Source organism: Athene cunicularia, assembly GCF_003259725.1.
Source record: "Athene cunicularia isolate RWA chromosome 3 unlocalized genomic scaffold, athCun1 chr3_part1, whole genome shotgun sequence".
NCBI classification, from domain to species: Eukaryota; Metazoa; Chordata; class Aves; order Strigiformes; family Strigidae; genus Athene; species Athene cunicularia.
The window spans coordinates 112,650,584-112,670,739 of record NW_020799097.1 but is presented as its reverse complement, the minus strand read 5'-3'; the positions used below and the strand labels follow the sequence as shown (position 1 = coordinate 112,670,739).

Below are 20,156 nucleotides of genomic sequence, written 5' to 3'. Positions count from 1 at the left end.
CCTTCCTTGGTACCACTTCAGCCTCGGACATTTAACCTTAGCCCCTTTCACTTGGATCACCACTGAAGATACTTACCTACTACAGCCTTCCCCTAGCAGCGCTCAGGGACTATCTAAAATAGGGGTTTCTGGAAGGGAAAGGACCCGCTACTCCATGAAAACTTCATTGGCATATGCCGTTTCCAAAGATTTACTTGGTTAATTACTTCCTTTATGTTTTCTGCATTCCCACTGCTCCATCTGCACAAGTCACTGTTCAGAAACGCGACAAGGCTGTTAAAGACCACATGCCTTGCTGGCACCTTCCACGGTTTAATGAGTAGCTAAAAAAAGCCACCCCCCACCATACAGCCATAAACTGCTGAGCTGTTACTACACAAAGCTGGCTTGCTTGCACACATGCGAGTCAGTGACTGCCATTGCACAAGCAAGGGGAAGACAGCTGAGGGTGGTGGGGATGCTTCCCCAGCAGAACTGGCTGTTTGAAGCAGCACACCCAGCCTGGTAGGATGGAAAAAGCCTTCCTCTCCCCTCTTCCTCTGTAGTGGTGCAGGGTTTCTCTACAACTTTACTGTTACCAAAGTACATTTGCACAGAGACAAGACTGCAGAAATCCTCCCAACAACCTTATCTGAATTGAAGATCCCACAAAGGATATTCTAGGCTCATAAGAGAAGGTAACTCTATCTGCTGACTGTACACACATAAAAAATTTTGTACATGTGCTACAGGGACAAAGTGAAAAGAAAAAGATGTGCCCTCATCAGGAATGCTTTTTAAGCATTAGACAACAGCATCACTGCACTGTTATAAAAGCTTGTGGAACCTGATTAAACACAGCTTTATGGAAAATTATTTTAAATAGGATTAAAACTATTGTAGAAGGTCACAGGACCAGAATTAGATCCCCAAAGGCCAACTTCTTCTGCAGGATTCTCTATGGAAATATAGAGACAGACAGTCATAATACAATACTTGGTCTGCAACTCAATGGTGTCTTTTGAAAGAGGAGACCTTCAGCCAAGGAAACCAGCTGTGCTGGCTTTTGGTGGGGATGGTTTAATTTAAAGCTATAGTAGGTTCCCTTCAGGACAGTTCCTAGATAATTTCTTGCAATGCATATGATGGTTTAGTTAATACAACAGAGCAGAAAATACAGCATAGGATGTAGAAGGCAAAAATGCATTCTCTGGTATTTGCAGACAAATGTTTGCAATTGACATATGACATTAGTTGCGCCATGTAAACACTCTAACACCAATAACAGAGAGTAGCTGGGAAAATGCAAGTACAAGCTGTTTTAGAAAACAAATTAAAATCAGGGCTTTATTGTAAGTACATCTGAACTAAGACAGAATGTGAATGTCTACCATGACAAGTGTTCTGGAACAAATTCTCATCTCAACACACACATTTGGGAGCACAAATGCCTTGTTGGTCTAACTCAATAACCGCTTTCCAAACTAGATGACTCTAAGCCAGAAAAAGGGCATTTATTTTAGAGTTAGTGCATCTAAACTGTGAGCAACTGTATAATAACTACTGGCTGATCTCCAAGACAAAAAAAGCCTTCAGGCAGGAGGTCTGAAGTCTTTTGTGCTGGATATGACAGTAGGTGGTAGTCAGATTACTGATGAACTTAGGTCAGGAGCAAGTCATTCCCATTTACAGTTGTTTGCATGCAAAGCGCAATAAATGTACTGCCATACCCACTACAACCTCTTAGATGCAAGTTCCTGTCAAGGGACTCTTTCCCTGCTCCCTCTCTCTCGTGATTACTTTTTGTGAGTTAACAAGTGACTCACCCTTGAAAACACCCCAGGTCTTGTCTCATCAGGTGATGGAGGAGGACTCGTCACAAGGCAGCCCTGGGTCTCCAAGTCAATCTACTCGTTTCATGGGGTCTTTATATGAGGAAAGTGTTGGTTGGTGTGAGCATTTGCTGTCACCAAGCAGTGACAAATGCTTCCCTTTCCTAGAAAAATCGTCAAGGGTGGATTGCAGTGCCTAGAAAAATAGTCGTCAAGAGTGGATACCAAAAGCTGCAGAGGCCTTTGTGAAGTGACTCAAGCCTTTTTCCATGCATTCTTAAGTGCTAACATCAAGGACGAACCACGAAAAGCTGGATGTTTCGAAGACAAGCCATTCTGGACTGAGAAAATCAAAAGTAGTTGGATCGGGAAACAGGAATGGGTATTTCTTTTGCTATCATGTAATTACAAAATGGCTTAATTATGCATAAAATAAATAAAAGGACTTGAATTCTCCCAAAGGCCATCTATGGGGTTAGAAAAAACTTTTTGAGAGAATCAAGCAGTGGCAACAAGAATAGTAAAAATCTGATCCATTTATATGACACATTTTGATTATCTCTAATGACAGAGTATCTTTCTTCTGGACAGTAACTTCTCAAGTATGCTAGATCTAATGTTCTATTGCCAAGTTTTCTCTTTCACACACAACTGAATAAAACTTATTGTCATCTTTTTTTATTGGTGGTGTTGGGTAACACAATGGCTCAGAATCATTAAAGCACGTGAGGAGTTGTTATGTACTACTGAGAAGACAAGAACCAAAATGCAAAGATCTAGTCAAGTGAAAGTGGCCTTCTAGGACCCAGGGGCTTATAATACTATGTTAAAATTACACATGTGGGATGATTGGCTTTTAGACATCAGATGTGTTTGGGTTTGCACAGACATCTAAGAATCTGTCAGAACCAATGGCACCATAATTATGAGACTTTCACCTCTATAATCAACCTTCCAGGGCAGACAGAAAGATTTACAGATCTCGCACCTATAGAAAGCTAATGACAGTAAAAGGAGAGTGACTTCAGTCTGTGAGCCTCTTGTTTGTAACTGAGTTCACCACCAGTAAAGTTAGAAACCATGAATGCTGTGCATGGTGTTTCCTACCATAATTTGTAAATACAGTAGAGGACCAACATTTCTACTGGCCAGCTTTCTATTGACCAGTGCAGGAAACAGAGGTGTGGAGAAGCGATGGAGCTTGTCTGAGGTCACTCAGAAAGGTCATGGTGGGGCTGTAACAGGAGCTAGCGCTCCACAGACCCAGATCAGACCACTGTGCCATAGGTAAAGACAGGAATCAAATTACACTTGCAGATAGGATGTAACAAGTGTTCAGTCAAGAGAAATAATAATCTTCCCCAACATCCTGGCTCCACCTGTGTCCCCCTGGGTGGCAGGCCTGTCCTCAGGCATAGTGACGGCACCTCAAAATAGAAGCCTGTCCTGGACACTACTTACTCACAGCTCAGGTTCTGCTGATCTACAGTGACCTGAGCCAGCCGCTTAGACCCATGATTCCCAGCAGGATTCCCTTGTTCAGGAGAAGGAAGGCAGGGAGAGGAGACATTACAGTGGGGGTCTGCTACAGGTCACCCAACCAGTAAGACCAAGCAGATGAGGTCTTCTATAGACAGACAGGAGTAGCCTGATGTTCACAAGCCCTGGTCTCATGGGGGACTGCAATCACCCCGATATCTGTTGGAGGGACAGCACAGCAGTGCATAGGCAATCCAGGGGGTTCCTGAAATGCCTTGATGATAACTTCCTTCTCCAAGTGACAGAGGAGCCAACGAGGAGAGATGCTGTGTTGAACCTTGTTCTCAACAAGGAGGGGCTGGTGGGGAGTGTGAAGCTCGAGGGCAGCCTTGGCTGCAGTGACCATGAAGTTCAAGATCCTTAGGGCAGCAAGGAGGGTGCACAGCAAGCTCTCTACCCTGGACTTCAGGAGAGCAGACTTTGGGCTCTTCAGGGATCTGCTTGTTAGAGTAGCACGGGATAAAGCCCTGGAGGGAAGAGGAGCCCAAGAAAGCTGGTTAATATTCAAGTATCACCTCCTCCAAGCTCAGGAGCAATGTATCCCGACAAAGAGGAACTAATGTAAGAATGCTCGTGACCGGCCGCCAATTGGATTTAACTCCGTTCACCACAACTTTCTGGACCCGGCCATCCAGCCAGTTTTTTACCCAGCAAAGCGTGTGCCCATCCAAGCCACGAGTGGCCAGTTTTGCCAGGAGAATGCTGTGGGAAACAGTATCAAAGGCCTTATCCACTTGGTGGATAAGGAATTGGCTGGATGGTCAGAAACAGCGGTCAATGGGTCAATGTCCAAGTGGAGAGAGGTGACGAGTGGCATTCCTCAGGGGTCGGTGCTGGGCCATCTTGTTGGCGACATGGACAGTGGGATTGAGCGCACCCTCAGCAAGCTTGCCGAAGACACCAAGCTGTGTGGTGTGACTGTCACGCTGGAGAGAAGGGACGCCATTCAGAGGGACCTGGACAGGCTGGAGAGGTGGTCCCCTGCAAAGCTCATGAAGGCCAAGTGCAAGGTCCTGCACATGGGTAGAGGCAATCCTAAGCACAAATACAGGTTGGGCAAGGAGTGGATTAAGAGCAGCCCTGCGGGGAAGGACTCGGGGTACTGGGTGGAAAACTGACTGTGAACCAGCAATGTGCACTCACAGCCCAGAAAGACAAGTTCTGGGCGGCATCAAGAGAAGTGTGGCCAGCAGGTCGAGGGAGGTGATTCTCTTCCTCTACTCCACTCTCATGAGACTCCACTTGCAGTACTGAGTCCAGCTCTGGGGCCCCCAGCATGAGAAGGACACGGACCTGCTCAAGCAAATCCAGAGGAGGCCAAGAAGATGATCAGGGGGCTGGAGCACCTCCCTTCTGAGGACAGGCTGAGGGAGTTGGGGTTTCTCAGCCCAGAGAAAAGAAAGCTCTGGGGAGATCTTACAGCGGCCTTCCAGTACTTAGAGGGGGCTACAGGAAAGATGGGGAAGGACATTTTATCAGGATTGTAGGGACAGGACAAGGGGTAATGGTTTTAAACTGAGAGAGGGCAGATTTAGATTAGATATAAGGAAGAAATTCTTTCCTGTGAGGGTGGTGAGACACTGGAACAGGGTGCCCAGAGAAGCTGTGGCTGCTCCCTCCCTGGCAGTGTTCAAGGCCAGGTTGGATGAGGCTTTGAGCAACCTGGTCAGAGTTGTCCCTGCCCATGGGGATCTTTAAGATCCCTTCTAACCCAAACCATTCTATGACTGTATGAAAAGTATTAATAACTAATTCAGCATGCTTACATTTCCAGCATCTCCCATCTCCACTTCCACATCAATGTCTTGGTCCCCTCCTCCTGAACCTTGCAGTGCCTTTTCCTAGATTCAGTCCTAGAGAGTGCAGCTTTGTAGGAGAGAAGCTACTGCCTTGTATTCTCAGCCTTCACTTACTTGAATACTTATGCACCAAAACAGTGGGATTTCCTGGGGACTATTTTTTGATGATGCAAAAAAAGGCTTCTACGGCAGGGTGCTGAACTACAAATATCAAGTAAGTTTAGAGACAACTTCCATCAGAGCTGTCAGCCCAAATGACTTCTGTCGTCTCCCACACCTCCTCCCAGGGCCAGGCACAGCCTGTGCCCTTATGGGTGGCACTTATTGCCAGGCAGATGGGTAGGTGCTTCCTCCAGCTGAGAGAGATGTCTAACTGGCACGACCAAACTGTGTTTTCTACGTGCAAATATTTCAGTGCCTGAGACTGACATTGGAGAGGGCTCACAGTCACTTTGGGCACATGGTCTGTGTTCACCCTGTAGCTGTCTGAGCTGATTTAGGCTAAAATGTACTCGTCTTCTAAAATTTCAGTATGTCAACCTTAGCAAAAGACAGACAGAGTCCCTTGCAATTGCTGGAAGCGTTTAAGAGCTTCTTTACAGCTGACCTAGCTGTCCATACTGCTTTACAACTTATACCAACACAATGCAAGGCATGAAACTCCTGACTTTGAAGGTAAGGTACAAGATCTGTGATTTCTACTGTGGCAAATCACCAGAGGTTTTAATTTATATCAGCTAAGATTAGGGCCTAGTGTTTTCGAAGACGCATCTGGAAAGGCACACAAACACGCAGCAACAGCAACTACCACAGCATGAAGGGCTGCAGCACCTGGAGAGCCATCAGCCTGTGAACTCTTGTAGTGGGCACCGCACAAGCAAAGCTGAAAGGCCCCAGGAAGCAAACGCACTGCACATCTGCAGCGTCCTGAACCTAAACTAAGACTTAGTTTCTAACCAAAGTCCAAGCAGCCAAACCCAGCTCTGGTGTGGGTCTGTGCAGGGCAGTCCTGCTCTGGCCAGGCAGCACTCCCTGCCAAGGGGCTGCACCGGGAGCCGGTAAGCCCTGGCATGAACACACCAGCAGCGTGCAGGTTCTCCCTGGCCAGGCAGCGTGAGCAGGAGGTAGGTGCAGGTTCCACGGAGACAGGACCACACACAGGGGCAGGATCCAGCTCTCAGGCAGCTGGCTGATCTTGGCATCTCTCCCTCCCCTGGGTGTTTTTTTGGTTTTGTTTTGGCTTTTTAAATACCAACACATTTAAACCCTCTTGTGCATTTTTTGTTTTCCCAGCCTGATGCTTGGGAGGTTTGTAAGTTCTAAGGTAATGGTATATAAAACTCAGAAACACCCCAAGGATCAATATTCCCATGTAAAAGTCAAGAAATAAAACGTTATCATCATCCAAGTCCCAAGAGAGTCAACTGACGTGCCTGAAGCCAGAACTGAACCAAAGTACTTTTCCCCACAAGGGCAACGAACAATGTCGTAACTCCCTCTCAGTCTCTGACAGCTGGATCCTACCTGAAGGGCAGAGTTTCTCAGCTGGAGAGGCAGGAGCAAAGCAGCGGTGAGCGGCAGAGCACATGACGAGCTAACAGGCTCTGCTGGGCTTACTACCTGGAAACCCATGCTGCAGCTAGCACCACCGGGGAGCCTGTAGCATGGGGCTGATTTGGGAATCACTGCTCTAGAGAACATGTTTTTCACTATGTTAAAAATTGCCTCCATTTTTAAGAAGTGGCACGATGCATACATAGGAATTGTAATTCAAGAGGTGACTGCTAGCTTGCAGAGGGAGCACCAACCAAATTTACCCACTAGCAGACTCCCAGCCCATCTCCTGCGAGTGAGAACATGAAGCTGAGCCAATGCACACATGCAGTGTTGAGCAACTAAACAAGAAGCATGGAGAATGCTCTAAGTCAAGTAAATACACTATCATCACGTTCTGAGGCTCTCAAGGAGAACTGCTGCTAAAGCAGTACACAAGCTTAAGTAACATCTTCTAATACTTACTTCGCAAATCTTTTCCAATGAAGGGACAAAGAAATCATCACAGACAATTGCCAAGGCATAAAACATATACACGGCCTGCAAAAGAAAAAAGAAAATATTGAGTCTGGAGATTGTCAAGCAGAAGTGAACTGCAGTGTCCCAACTCATCTTAGGTTTGTTTTAGTATGTACTTTTTAAAAAAATAAAATGCTCTTGCAAGAAGAATTCATGAGGCTGTGTGGGATTTAATAGAAAGATCATGAAGTATTTATCCAGAAGTTCTTACAAGCTATCAAAAGCTGCCAACATTTTATCATCACCATAAAGACTACTTTTTTTAAAAAATAAATTCTCTGGGTATTGCTAAGACCCACTTAAATATTTCTGCCTTCCTATTTTCCCCCTGTTGCACAGCACAAGGCTTTTTAATCATTGCATTCTGTGAAAAACTAAACCCTAGAGGAGTAATTTTTGCAATACTAGTGTTTTGAAAAGGGGGAAAGGAGGTTGTTTTCTGTGACTGAAGTGCTCTGCCATGTCATCTGCTGTCCCAGTGATAACTCTTGCTAAACTCCACATAGGAACAACTTCCAAATGACTGAAACCCAAGGGGGAACATGAGTCTTGAAAGGACACCTAGAGAATCAACTGTTCAATTTCATGCAAGCAGCATTTCATCTGTATTTCTGCATTATTAAAGAGAAAGCCATTTCTGTATTATTAAACAGAACATGCTAGGGCCTAATCTCTGCCCCGACAGGCACAGCGTGGCTTACATCCATGCAACTAAGCTCTTGTCCTCCCTAAGGAGGGTAACCTGGTCCATATTGGCTCCTGTCCTCCCCAAGGAGGGTGATCTGCTCCATATTGCCCAGAAGGAAGGATCTCTACCCTCTCCTTCAACTCACATCTTGGCACTGCATAGGAAAATGTTTGTTGGCATAGGGGAAAACCCTGTGAAAAGCGTGCCAGCTACCTAACAGAGCACACCATCACAGCCCGGCTTGTGCCTGTGTCCCAGCCCACTCTAGTTTACTGGCATAGACATATCCAAGGCCACCCTTACACAAACTTAGACCTGTAGTAAAGGAACACAGTCAGAAGAACAGAGGAATAAGGGCATCACACAAACAAGGTAGCCCTGCCCACACTACCCAGAGGGCACGCTGCTGAGAGGAGAGCTGCCCCTGGAGTGTTGTAGCCAAGAGTTAAAGCCAAGCGTCCTCCTGAGCAGTAGGGGAAGTGGAGAGAAGAGACGACAACTGCAACCTCTGGACCTGCAAGACAGGCCAGCGCTCATCCCTCGCAGCACTCTTCGGTGTCAGGTATGCAGCGTATCTATTACAGCTGGCATTCCCATAGGAACTAGAAAACAATCTGTCTACACATGCTACCAAAAACCTGCCACAGAGTCTATGTTATCATCCTGGATCTTGATCCCAGCAGATTACAGTATCGGCAAAGGTTTATATATTGCTATGTATTGTGAAAGCACGCACACACAAGAGAGATCCTTAAATTTTGGGCACGTAGACACAGAGGTGAGGCTCAGGGCATAAACCTGGAACAAACTTCACTGCAGCAGCTGTGCATAAACCAGCTATGGCCAAAAATAGGGTATGTGAAAGGCTGCACAGGGTGAAGCTGGAGAGATGAACACCTGAGCTCTCCCTCTCCAATTCCCACTCTATGAGTTTGCTGGCCACCTCTGGCAGAGGTGGGACCCTGGAAGGGGTCTGTGCTCAGGGCAGCAGGCTCACTGCTCCTGCGCACTGAAGGAAATTACATTCCCCCACATCACTGTGTGGCATGAGGTTACCACAGACAAAGATAGAAGTGCCGCTCTGGAGCAGCACAGACTGTTAACCACAATAGCAATCTGGGCATCGCCGCCAGGTCTGTGTGGTCACAGCACAGCTGGAGAGCTGGCTCACAGCATCGCAGTCCTGCAGCAGCATCTGCATCCTGTCCTGCCATGAGTTTACACCCCTTGTCTGACCTGATCATGTAAATCCATCTCACACTAGAAATGTGCATCTCCATAATATTTTGCTAAGTTTCCAATGTGTGTGGTTGTTGGGTTCTGTTTCTTTTTATTTCTTTTTTAAAGATAGAGCTTCTCACCTGTAGAGCTACCAGTACCGTGTCTGAAAGTAAACCGCGCAAAAAAAAGAAGTAATTTTGGCATCTGGTCTAATAAAGCAAGTTAGCATGCATCAATCCCTTTCTTTTTCACAGTATCGCTAAAGGCATTACAACATCGTCTTTCCACTTCCAAAGTGAGACAAAATTACTTTACATTTCAAAGACGGGTCCATCTTTTTTGTAATACCTGCCATGTACCACTAGAGAATTATTTTTACAAGTTGTGCAGCTCTAGTGAATAACTAGAGCTGAGAGAAGTGGCCAATATTTGCAGAAAAACAGTATCTTAATCCTGTCAAAGCACAGACTTATTACCACATCACCAACAAATCCTTCTGTTTCGCTTGTCTTTGAAGTTTACTGTTGAATCTTGGGTGATGGGAGGAGACCAGAGTATTTCTTTCTGGAGGCAAAGCAGCAATAAAAATGGCTTCCAGGTTTTTGTTCTTGTTTTAGTTTTCCAGGAACAGGTTTAAATCCCCCAACTCCTCCAAAAACCCAGATTCTAAGTTGCTAGAATTTAATTAACTTTGCTGCAAGAAGCTGGTAATTTCTGTGAAAAATTCAGCCATGAAAACTTTTAAAGCTCAAAAATAATTCAAGTAATTTTTTTTTCAGGATTAGAGATGGGAATTTCATCATAATGGACGATTCTGACACCATCTTAAAAATTTCAATGCTAGACTGTTACTTAGGACAGCTTCTGTGCTCCTCTGTCAATACTCATAAAAATGAATAAATGTAACTTAGACTTTATCAAACTCTTACACTGAAAATTGGCCCAGAAGACCATGAATGTAAGCAAAATTACAGGTCTACAACTCTGCTGGTGCAGCAGAGACCCTGACCTTGTAGAGGGAGCACTAGCTGCTGACATGATACCAACAGACAACTGTATGAACAGAGATAAAGGAAACAAATGGCTCACAGACATTGTATATCATAGGACAAAGGATCAGGAACAGCCCCAGAGAGTTACGTGGCCAAATCCCACTGAAATACAACAGATAGTGGGTGCCCAACTTCAGCCTGGATTTTTTGATCTGCTAATCATATTAATCTGCAGTGGGTTATGCCATCATTTTCCCTTCCCAAATACACAGTAATGCCTTTCAAGAACACTAATCTGTACATCATCATCCCTATAAATTGAGCGCATACTCTATATTTGACATAATCTACAGCCACAGAATGCAGGGCATCATATGGTTGCTTGGGCTTCCTGCAATCTGCTGTTGTTGTGGTAGCCAAGTTCTCCCGAAGGGGGGCAAGGCAATGGGGACGGAGAGAAGACAACAAGCCAAAAAAGCATACACTCAGAAGCCAAACCAGGTCATTTTCAGCAGCTGTCTCCACACGTGGCGCACACACACAGTCTTTGCCTCCTATTTTTTCAGATCATACAAAATTACTGTATTGTATGCAGTGTTCACCAGAAATATGAGCAGTCTGGACAGCCATCAGGTGCAAGGCATTTATCAGTTTAAGCTTAGGAAAATCCTTCTGAGAGTTTTTAAATGAGCATTCAAATGATGTGAGGTGTGGGTTTGCACTGTCTCCCATGCCAATTGGAATGGCAAGGCATATCCATGTCCTGGTACCCATAGTCGGGTACATCTCACTGTGTTCTCATTTTTAGAGAGCATAACCACAACCCATAAAGGTAACGAGGGAACTCGCTTTTGTTCACCCATGCTTATCCATTTGTAAGATAAGGTACAAGAGAAAAGGTAAAAATGGGACTGAAATGAGTAAGGAATAGAAAAGCAAGTGTGAAGAAACTGCCATCATACTTTTTCTAATCCTCTTGGAGGTAGTGGGGAACGCCATGCTGCTGTGCCTGTTGAAAGCACTGAGACAAAGCCTGCTGGAGTCAGTAAGATTACTGTGGGTGATTTAAGCAAATTTTAACACCAGGCTGGTAGAATAGATCAGGATGAAGCCACATTAACTTCTGTGCTTGAGCGTTTATTTTTAATTACGTCATTGTTGTGACAAATCTGGGTTTGGGCTGGGAATCTTCCCCTAATTTTATTTAACTGGGTTGAGTGCAATACAGTATAAAGTGTCAAAATCTAAGGAGTATCTGGCTAGAGAACAGCTTGGTTCACAAACTAAAACACTGGCAACTGCCCTTGGTAAGTAAACACATGAGGACAATAACTGTTACGTCCTTGAAAGTTGTTTGGACTTTTTTGGTGGGTCTTTTTTTGTTTGGTTGGTTTTTAAACAAACAAAACAAAACAAGGTTTAGAGTTTTGGCCAGCAGGAACACAACCAAAAAATTTAATTTTATGTCATAAGACTTGTGAAGATGGAGGCCAGACACCAGTCCAGGCTATTTTATGTGGAAAGGGGAAACACAGCATCAGGGCAAGCAAGTCTGTTCCATATGTCAGATGTGGAGAATGCAAACAGCAGAGCTTTAACATTCTGCAGCTGATTAGGTGGTATCAGCTTCCACCTAAGTTAACTTGAGAATCCAACAGAGTCCCGTTGCTTTGTCCTTCTACCTGTGCAAGCCTGTCCTCACAGGCACCATGGGAGCAGCAGGTTTAACACAGGTAAGGAAAGCAGCAGGGCAGCACTTGCTGAAGCCTGTTCCACATGAAACAGCCATAGGGGATGAAGGCAGCAGTTGGGAGAACACAGGTGTGCTACAGGCAGAGCTGGAGCGTGACGTGTGTAAAGGCAACAGGGGACAACATGATGAATAGAATACAAAAACTAAGTCTCAGCCCCAACATCATTTAGTTGTGTTCAGCTTGAAGTAAAGATGTGGAAGTCGTTAAACAGGCAACCTACTTAAAAGACTCTCTTCCTCCCCAGAAGGACATTAAAAAATTACAAAAATATAATGGCCCTGCATAAAAGGATTACAAATACCAGATTAAGTATTATATTACGATTGATTTAAAAATGGTGATTCTAACAAACAAGCATCAGAGAAGTAATTGCAATCTCTGCAAAGGAGATTATGTATCTTACTTGAAATACATGTGCTGTTTTTTACAGGACATAAATGATAATTCTTCGTGTTTGTCCAGCAGTCCTTTGAGTTTCCTGTGCCAGACTTTATAGCCAGATTAAAACTTGCTTTACTGAACTAAAGCAAGAAGCCCTTCATAAGAAAGCTTAAATGCTGTAGGAGGCAGCAATTCCCACAGCCCTGTCATTTTCCCAAGAGAGCCGGGAAAGGAAGAGGTGACCACTCCTGGCTGTTCCCCTGCAGATCTCCTTCCCCAGGTGAGTGGGCATAGCCAAGGGCCACCACTGCAACCACTGTAACTAAGCACAGGGCTTTCCTCAATTTTGACTGCATTACAAAACGACCTAAAACTTCATTATTGAATTTTTTTTTTTTAAACAACCAAACGAGGAACCCACAGAGTCCAAGTTTACTTGGAATAACAGTCTGTGACATCACGATGTGCTCAGCAGCAAGCTGTATTGTGCAGCATTCCTAAAGCAAGCATGTCCAGGACACTGGAAAATCATCACCCTAACAAGACAAGTCTGTGGTACAGAAATGAGACATGGCTGGTTTTTGACTCGGTGCAAAAAGATAAAGACAGAATACATCCAGAGTGACCTACATTTTCTGAGCAGCTCACATGAAGGGGGCAGGTGCCCCATCAGTGGACCCTGTTCCCATGGCCACGCTGAACAATGGCAAATGAGAAGCATGTGGGACCGCTAAGCACCGACACCGCTGAGCACCACACCGCTCTGTCACTCCTGCTCAGCGTGCCGTGCCTGGGCTCTGCCTGACCTTGATGGTGCATGCACAGACCCTTCACACCAGCAGCGCAGCACATCCTGGCACCACATTCTGGATTTACCTGCAAAAAGCTGGGAAAAGAAGAACCAACACCATACTGTCAAAAAGACTGGGATAACACAGGAATCAGGGCAGAGCCTGCAGATGGGCAAAGACTAAGCAGCAATTGAGCAGGGAGGAAAGGTAGTGCCCATCCCACTGGGCTCTTTGGGGAAACCTGCAGCGATACCCAAACCCTTATTCCTCTGCTGTCAGCAGAAATTACTTGGTGAAGCAATTTCCCCTCCCTGTCTTGTGGAGGTAATGGGCACCTATCACGCAGTGTCCATAAGCATGGTAGGGCTGACAGTCTGCACAGGCAGCAGAATGCATCTGCTGGAACAAACTAAAAACCAATAAAATGTTAAAAGAAAGCCTAGACACCCACACACCATCAGGAACAATGCTAGGATTGCAAATAATTAATAGCAGTTAAACAATCAGTTGATGAGCTCCAAAGATGTATCTAAGGGGAAAATACACACTATGGCTCCAAACCTGTAATATGGTTTTAGTGGCCTACTTTTCCTTTAAACTGATGTATTTTCAGCTCATAACTAGAAAGTATTGCTAAACTGTTCCTGACCAGTTTTTCCTAGATGTTTGAAGTGTTTAAAGATTTACTTTCATCTTCATAAAGCATCAGATTATGTTAAGTAATTCTGCACAGCCCCGCTGTGGGATCTCTTTGTTTTCACTTTTATTAAACATTAGGTCAACACGCTGGAGGGAAGGGATGTGCCATTCAGAGGGACCTGGACAGGCTTGAGTGCTGGGCCCATGCAAACCTCATGGAGTTCAACAAGGCCAAGGGCAAGGTCCTGCACGTGGGTCAGGGCAATCCCAAGCACAGATACAGGCTGGGTGAGGAGTGGATTGAGAGCAGCCCTGCAGGGAAGGATGTGGGAGCACTAGTGGATGGAAAACTGACTGTGAGACAGCAATGTGCACTCACAGCCCAGAAAGCCAAGCGTGTCCTGGGCTGCATCAAGAAAAGTGTGGCCAGCAGGTCGAGAGAGAGGCTTCTCCCCCTCTACTCTGCTCTTGTGAGACCCTACCTGCAGTGCTGTGTTCAGCTCTGGGGCCCCCAGAATGAGAAGGACACAAATGTGCTCAAGCAGGTCCAGAGGAGGCCATGAAGATGATCAGGGGCTGAAGCACCTCCCTTCTGAGGACAGGCTGAGAGAGTTGGGGTTGTTCAGCCCAGAGGAGAGAAGGGAGACCTTATAGCGGCCTTCCAGTACTTAAAGGGGCTACAGGAAAGATGGGGAAGGACATTTTATCAGGATTGTAGGAATAGGATGAGGGGTAACAGTTTTAAACTGACAGAGGGAAGATTTAGGTTAGATATGAGGAAGAAATTCTTTCCTGTGAGGGTGGTGAGGCCCTGGCACAGGTTGCCCAGAGAAGCTGTGGCTGCCCCATCCCTGGCAGTGTTCAAGGCCAGGCTGGATGGGGCTTTGAGCAACCTGGTCAAAGTTGTCCCTGTCCATTAAGATCCCTTCTAACCCAAACCATTCTACAGTTCTCTGCCTTGGGAGTCCCCTGCAAGGCCATCTACTGCATTCTCCCAAGGCCTCAGTTTATAGCATTTGCTCCCTAGTTCTCTGGCTTTTGTTAAACCAGCTTTACCTTGATGTCTTTCTGATATAAACATGAAAGTACAGGCAAAGGGGCAAAGGAGAAAGAATAAGTTTTTACTGAAATGAATTAAAACAGTTTAAGGCGAGGTCAATAAACATGAGAAGCATGATGATGACCTGCTAATCAACACACCATTGTTCTCCCTACCATTACAAAGCCCCTTTTACAGTCTGGTTTCCTCAAATACACAAAAAACATTTCAATGGGGACAATGTGACTCTGTGTCTATATCCCTTTTTCCCCACAAAAATGCATTTCTGCACATGCTCTGATTTGATCACACATTTGGTAACTCTATTGCTGGAAGGTAAAAAACAGAATTAGAGGTTTAGCACCCCAGTAGGATGCCAACCCCTTTCAACCCAGACTAAAGATGCAGATTGGTAAATGCTCACAGTTGTCTGTTTTCTCTATGTATCTTTTTTTTTTTTTCCTCTGACAATAGATCACAAACATTTACTGTGCTATAGGAGTGCTGCTTCTGCTTCCCATTCTGACCAAGGGGCTGGACCAGAGACACAGACAGTGAAGCCTGGGGAGCTTTCCTTGACTTTCATGGAAGACAGCTTGGGGTAGAAAGACATCAGGAAACTTCTCAGCTGATGCCTGCTGTCTTAGATTCTTACACCTTGTGACAACATCGAACAGCCAGTGATGTCACCCCCAAGTACCATGGTGCTAGAAAGGGTGAATCTAGGTGGGTCCTGCACCTCGGGGCCATACAAGCTAGAGCATGGTCAGTACATTTTCTTGGTCAGTAAAAACCACCATGGAGAATTATGGAGAACCAATGGACCAAGGTATCTATCTTGCTGCTTGCTAGAGGGGAAGAAACTGGATATGTTTCTACTGGGACCGCAGATGCTTACATCTAGTTCTCATTAAAAAAAACCCTTTTTATTCTGAAGTAGACAGTTCATCTTGAAATTTCAGTCCTCCAAACGCCATTCTGATACGTGTTTAAAGTATGCTCAGTTTATTCAGAACTGACAAAAAAGTCTTTGGAAAAATAAATTTTCCTGAGAGCAATTATGAAGCCCAAATTAAAGTAGACTGGAAAATAACCCAACTCATAGTTTATATAGTCAGCTGTATGAGAATCTTGTATGATTCCACTGTTACTAATAATGAAAAAATACAGTACAGGTCTTGTCTCCTTTAAATAGCCTGGAAAAACACATTCAGAGGTATGGATCACACTGTGATTAAGAATTATCTTAGCAACTCATATTTTTAATTTTCTTATTATAAACTTATTCCTGTAACTCAAGACTTTTAAAAATAGTTTTTGTGTTAAAATCTAAGAAATGTGAGGTTACAAGGTAGCAATGTGCTGCTATAATCATTACCTTTTACCTAAAGTGGCTGCACAGAAGTCTGCTAGTTGTTTTTCAAGTAGGGATGCATTTAACTGCATATAGCTAATCCCATTCTTAACCAACTCTCATAACACTTTTACCCACAGTGTAGATACAAGGGTGCCAACAGCCTGCCAGTATTTTTCAAGACTACAATACAATGTTCATGCACTTTCTGTATGGATTAAGAGCAGTTAATATAGCTTTTTGAATTAACAGATGATCAACAGTGACCTTTTCCTGTCAAAACACAAAAACTGTTGGAGGCATAGAGCACTGACTGCTAGGAAAACAAATAATCAGCACTTGGGATGCAAACACACACTGGCCAAGATGAGTGTCAAGGTAGGTGGGTACGCGACACACCGACTGGCTGTGAAATGGACCCTGAAGTCATGAAATCAAGCATTCGAAAGTCAGGAAAGAGCAAATCACAGGCTGCCTGGGATGCATGGACAGGTCTCCAGTATGGTATTCCTTGGGACTACTTCTCGGTTCCACCAGCACCGTTCCTGGCACCCCTTTCAAGGCCAGCCCAAGCCCTGCTTTTAGACATTCTGAAGAGGGCACTATGCTAACCATGAGCACCAGGGATGTGCAAGAGCCACTCCATGTGACACTGATCCCCACAGCACAGGGGCTGCAGCCAATTAGGACAATCCTGCTCTGTTGCCAGGCAGAACAACCCATGGGGGGAATCAGCAGATTTGACCAGGGCCAGGCAGATGAAACCCAACCTGCCACTTCACCCCATACCTACATCAGTGGCGCTGGAGATCCTCTGAAGGTCTCTCCACCAGCTGCAGAGAGACTCTGTGTGACTAGCTGCTGCACGACACTGCTTTGTGAGAGGGCTTATATAAATTTTGGGGAGTGGTCTTGTGGGTGATAAAAATCCAGCTAGAGTCCATTGCTCACTTTCCAAAACATCTCAAAGCTCAATGTTTCCATGGAAACTTAGAAGCCCTGAGCTAGCCAAAGTTAATAGTGATGTTACTCAACAAATTTTTGCAGCTGTTTAGCCGAAATAAAATCACAACACAGAGCACTCACATTACAACATGCAATACAATCTAATTCATATTTTAAAAGAAATCATGAATCACTGCACATAGCTAATGGTGACTGCTCATTTAAGCTGGCTAAAAATTCTTAAATGCTTTTAAACATTCATTAGAAGCAGGTATTTTCTTGGCTGCTTAAGAATGCCTCTTCCTCCCAAGGAGTAAAAAAAAAAAAAAAAAAAAAAAATTATCTTCATCTACCTAACAAAAGCCAAGGAACAGATTTTAGGGACAGTGCTTCCCTGTGACAGTACCACAGTTGCTGAACACAAGGTCCTCTAACACTAGCTAAGCGTCTAGTGGACTGACAGACCAGGGTTATTTAAAGAAATTTATCCTGAATATCTTTAATTTTGGCATTACCTGTGCACACCATTTACACTGAATACTTTGGGGCAGAGATCATGAAACTCCAAACCCAAAATTGCTCAGATTTTTGTTACTAGTAAGGTCTTTAAAAGAGCATCTATTGAAGTCTTCTTAGCACATTTCTGAACTTTGAGGCAGATCCCTTGCCTGTCTGTTGTCGTCCAGAATTCCCAAGAGGATCCAGGACACTCTGCAGCTGATAAATGAGAAATCATGATCTTTAATATATTCAGGAAGAAAAACTCACTTTAGCAACTTAACTACTCAGAGGAATTCTGGAAATCCAAATTTTTTTTTTCCCTCAGAATTAATCAGTTGATAATCTTTTTAAATAGAAAACCCTCTCCAATCTCCTTCTCCTACATCTATGTCATAAGGGTACTGAAAGGATTTCTGAGGGAAACTTCTGGGGATAAGACTTCACTTATTTTTGAAGGCAATTACACTAATGTCCTCCCTCAACCTGCCAACCCCACAGCGTGCTTGGGGGTGGAGGGCAGGGGACCACAATAGCCTGACAGCCTCAGCAAAACCGGTCTGGCTAAAGTCAAGTAACTTGCAGGTTTATTTACATGACAGCATGAGCTTGTGCTCGTGGGCTGCACCATGGCTTTTAAGAGGGGTCTATGTAAAACTGAAATTCGATATAGTCAGTGTAGTTACCGAAACTCACAACCACGACTGAGAGCAGAAGCCCCTGTGGGCAGGAGGTGGCATCAGCCTGCGGTTGAGCACACCAAGCCCCGTCCACACCCATAGGAGAAGAAACACAACGTCACAAAACTTACACAAAGGACGTGCAGGACCACAGCTCCATGTCTCCTGTCCTCATTTGTGAAGATGTCACTGGGGAATTCATGGAGAGCTGCAAAAAGGGGGAAAAAAGAAAGCTCAGACGTTTAATTGGCTATTCAAAACCACCACACATACTGTTAAGTAACGTAACAAAATGTTGCCCAAGCTCTTCTACTAAGCAGTAGTCCTACAGCTACCATGCCAGAGGCTCTTTGTTCTACCTCCCTGTTAGTTTAGCTTAACTTGTCCTCTGGCAAGTATAGCCTTTCCTCAAATGTTTTCTGTGTAATCTGCTTCCGTGGCAACCACAACTTGTGTACGCAAAGACGCCTTAGGGAGGGCGATTAAATCCTGAGAGCACAGCACTGCACTCTCCTGAAAATGTTCAGGGGAAACAGTGTTGTACAGACCAAGTGGTGATGGGTCACTCTCACCAAGCATTTCTGACTTACGGTTTTGTACTTGAAATGGATGGGTAAGAGCATCCTCTCAAGCCCCCAGCATTGCCTCTCCATAGGTAAGGTGCAGGTAACATGTACTTCAATCTCTGGCAGGACCTAACACTCTCCAGACAGGCAACAACTTCCCTCTAGTGCCCTTCCCAACAGCAGGCATGGTGGAGGCGTTATAGCAAACCGCCTCTCAGCTGTTTACATTCTTTACCCTACCCTGGTGTCTCTCACTGCCCTCACTGAACTAGTAACAGTGTCAAGATAATGGACTTCCCTGTATAGCAAATGCTCCAAGGATAACCTGCTGTGTTAGACAGCCAGTCAGTGGCTGATAGGGGATTCAGCCCAGGGCAGGGGTAGATTTGGAAATTTCAGATCAAAATGAATTCTTTCCCTACCACCAGACTTCATCCTGCCTCCTCAGAGACATCCTCAACACAAACAAGACAGATGGACGGGGCTAGTGATGCAAAGGAGTTTTGACAGAGACATATCAAATACTTTGGGGAAAAAAAAAACAAGTGTGCAACTCTCTGGAGTTGCAAAGATTTCCACTAGGAAGGCTTAGTATTACTGCAAAGCTCTACTAGCTGTAACCCCACACGCAAAGTCAAGCTGAAGTCATCCCAAAGACATCAGTTCAACAGGGTGACACATCTGAAATTCCGGAAGCAAGTTTCCTCCTAAGTGCCATGTGAACAGGTGAGAGTTCCCACCTTTCCTGCATGCTCTTGCTCTGCCCAGCAAAAGGCTGTCAGGTAGTGTCTGTAAAATGGTCGAGACCGGGAGCCAAGCTTCAGCCAAAGATCCACAGCAAGGCAACAGCTAATGCCCACATAAATGCAAGGACAGCATTCAAGGACTTCCTCAACACCACCTTTTTACCAGCAGCAAACTCAAAAGCAAAGCTGCTACTGCTCCAAATGAAGGAGATATGCCTTTACTATGCACTGAGGCTGCAGGACGCATGCAGACTCCGTGGTCTAATTAGCTGCAGAAAGAGCATCTGTTGGTAGAAGTGAACCATGGAGAAACTTCACACAGGAACATAATTATTTCAAATAATGCTAAGATCAAGCAGGGAAAAAAACAGCAACCCAAATCAGATGCTGTTTCTCAGTAAAGCTGTCTATTGGCAGCGTAAGTGGATCTTGTTTCTGACCTCACTGTCTCATGTCCATGATCTCCTCAGTGCTCTACCACACCTTGCTGTAGCCCAGCTCACATGAAGGAGTAAAAGGCGGCATTCTATATGGGTAGATGGTGATGTGCTGAAGATGGTAACTCCCTTCCAATTCTTTCCACCTTCTGAAATTACAAGGTGGTACATTTTGCAAACAGGCAGAAGGATTACCATCCCCT

The 20,156-nt window shown here is 44.9% G+C and overlaps 1 protein-coding gene across 2 annotated transcripts in view; it reads right to left on the bottom strand.

Moving 5' to 3' along the window:
• SLC24A3 (solute carrier family 24 member 3) overlaps nt 1-20,156 on the bottom strand; it is a 144,411-nt gene that overhangs the window by 54,934 nt on the left and 69,321 nt on the right. For both annotated transcript variants that reach the window (XM_026846480.1, XM_026846481.1), the window contains exons 2-3: nt 18,336-18,412; nt 7,169-7,243 (exon numbers count right to left, since the gene is read on the bottom strand). In XM_026846480.1, the coding sequence (XP_026702281.1) occupies nt 7,169-7,234 (66 nt within the window). In that variant the 5' untranslated portion in view covers nt 7,235-7,243; nt 18,336-18,412. The remainder of the gene's footprint in view (nt 1-7,168; nt 7,244-18,335; nt 18,413-20,156) is intronic.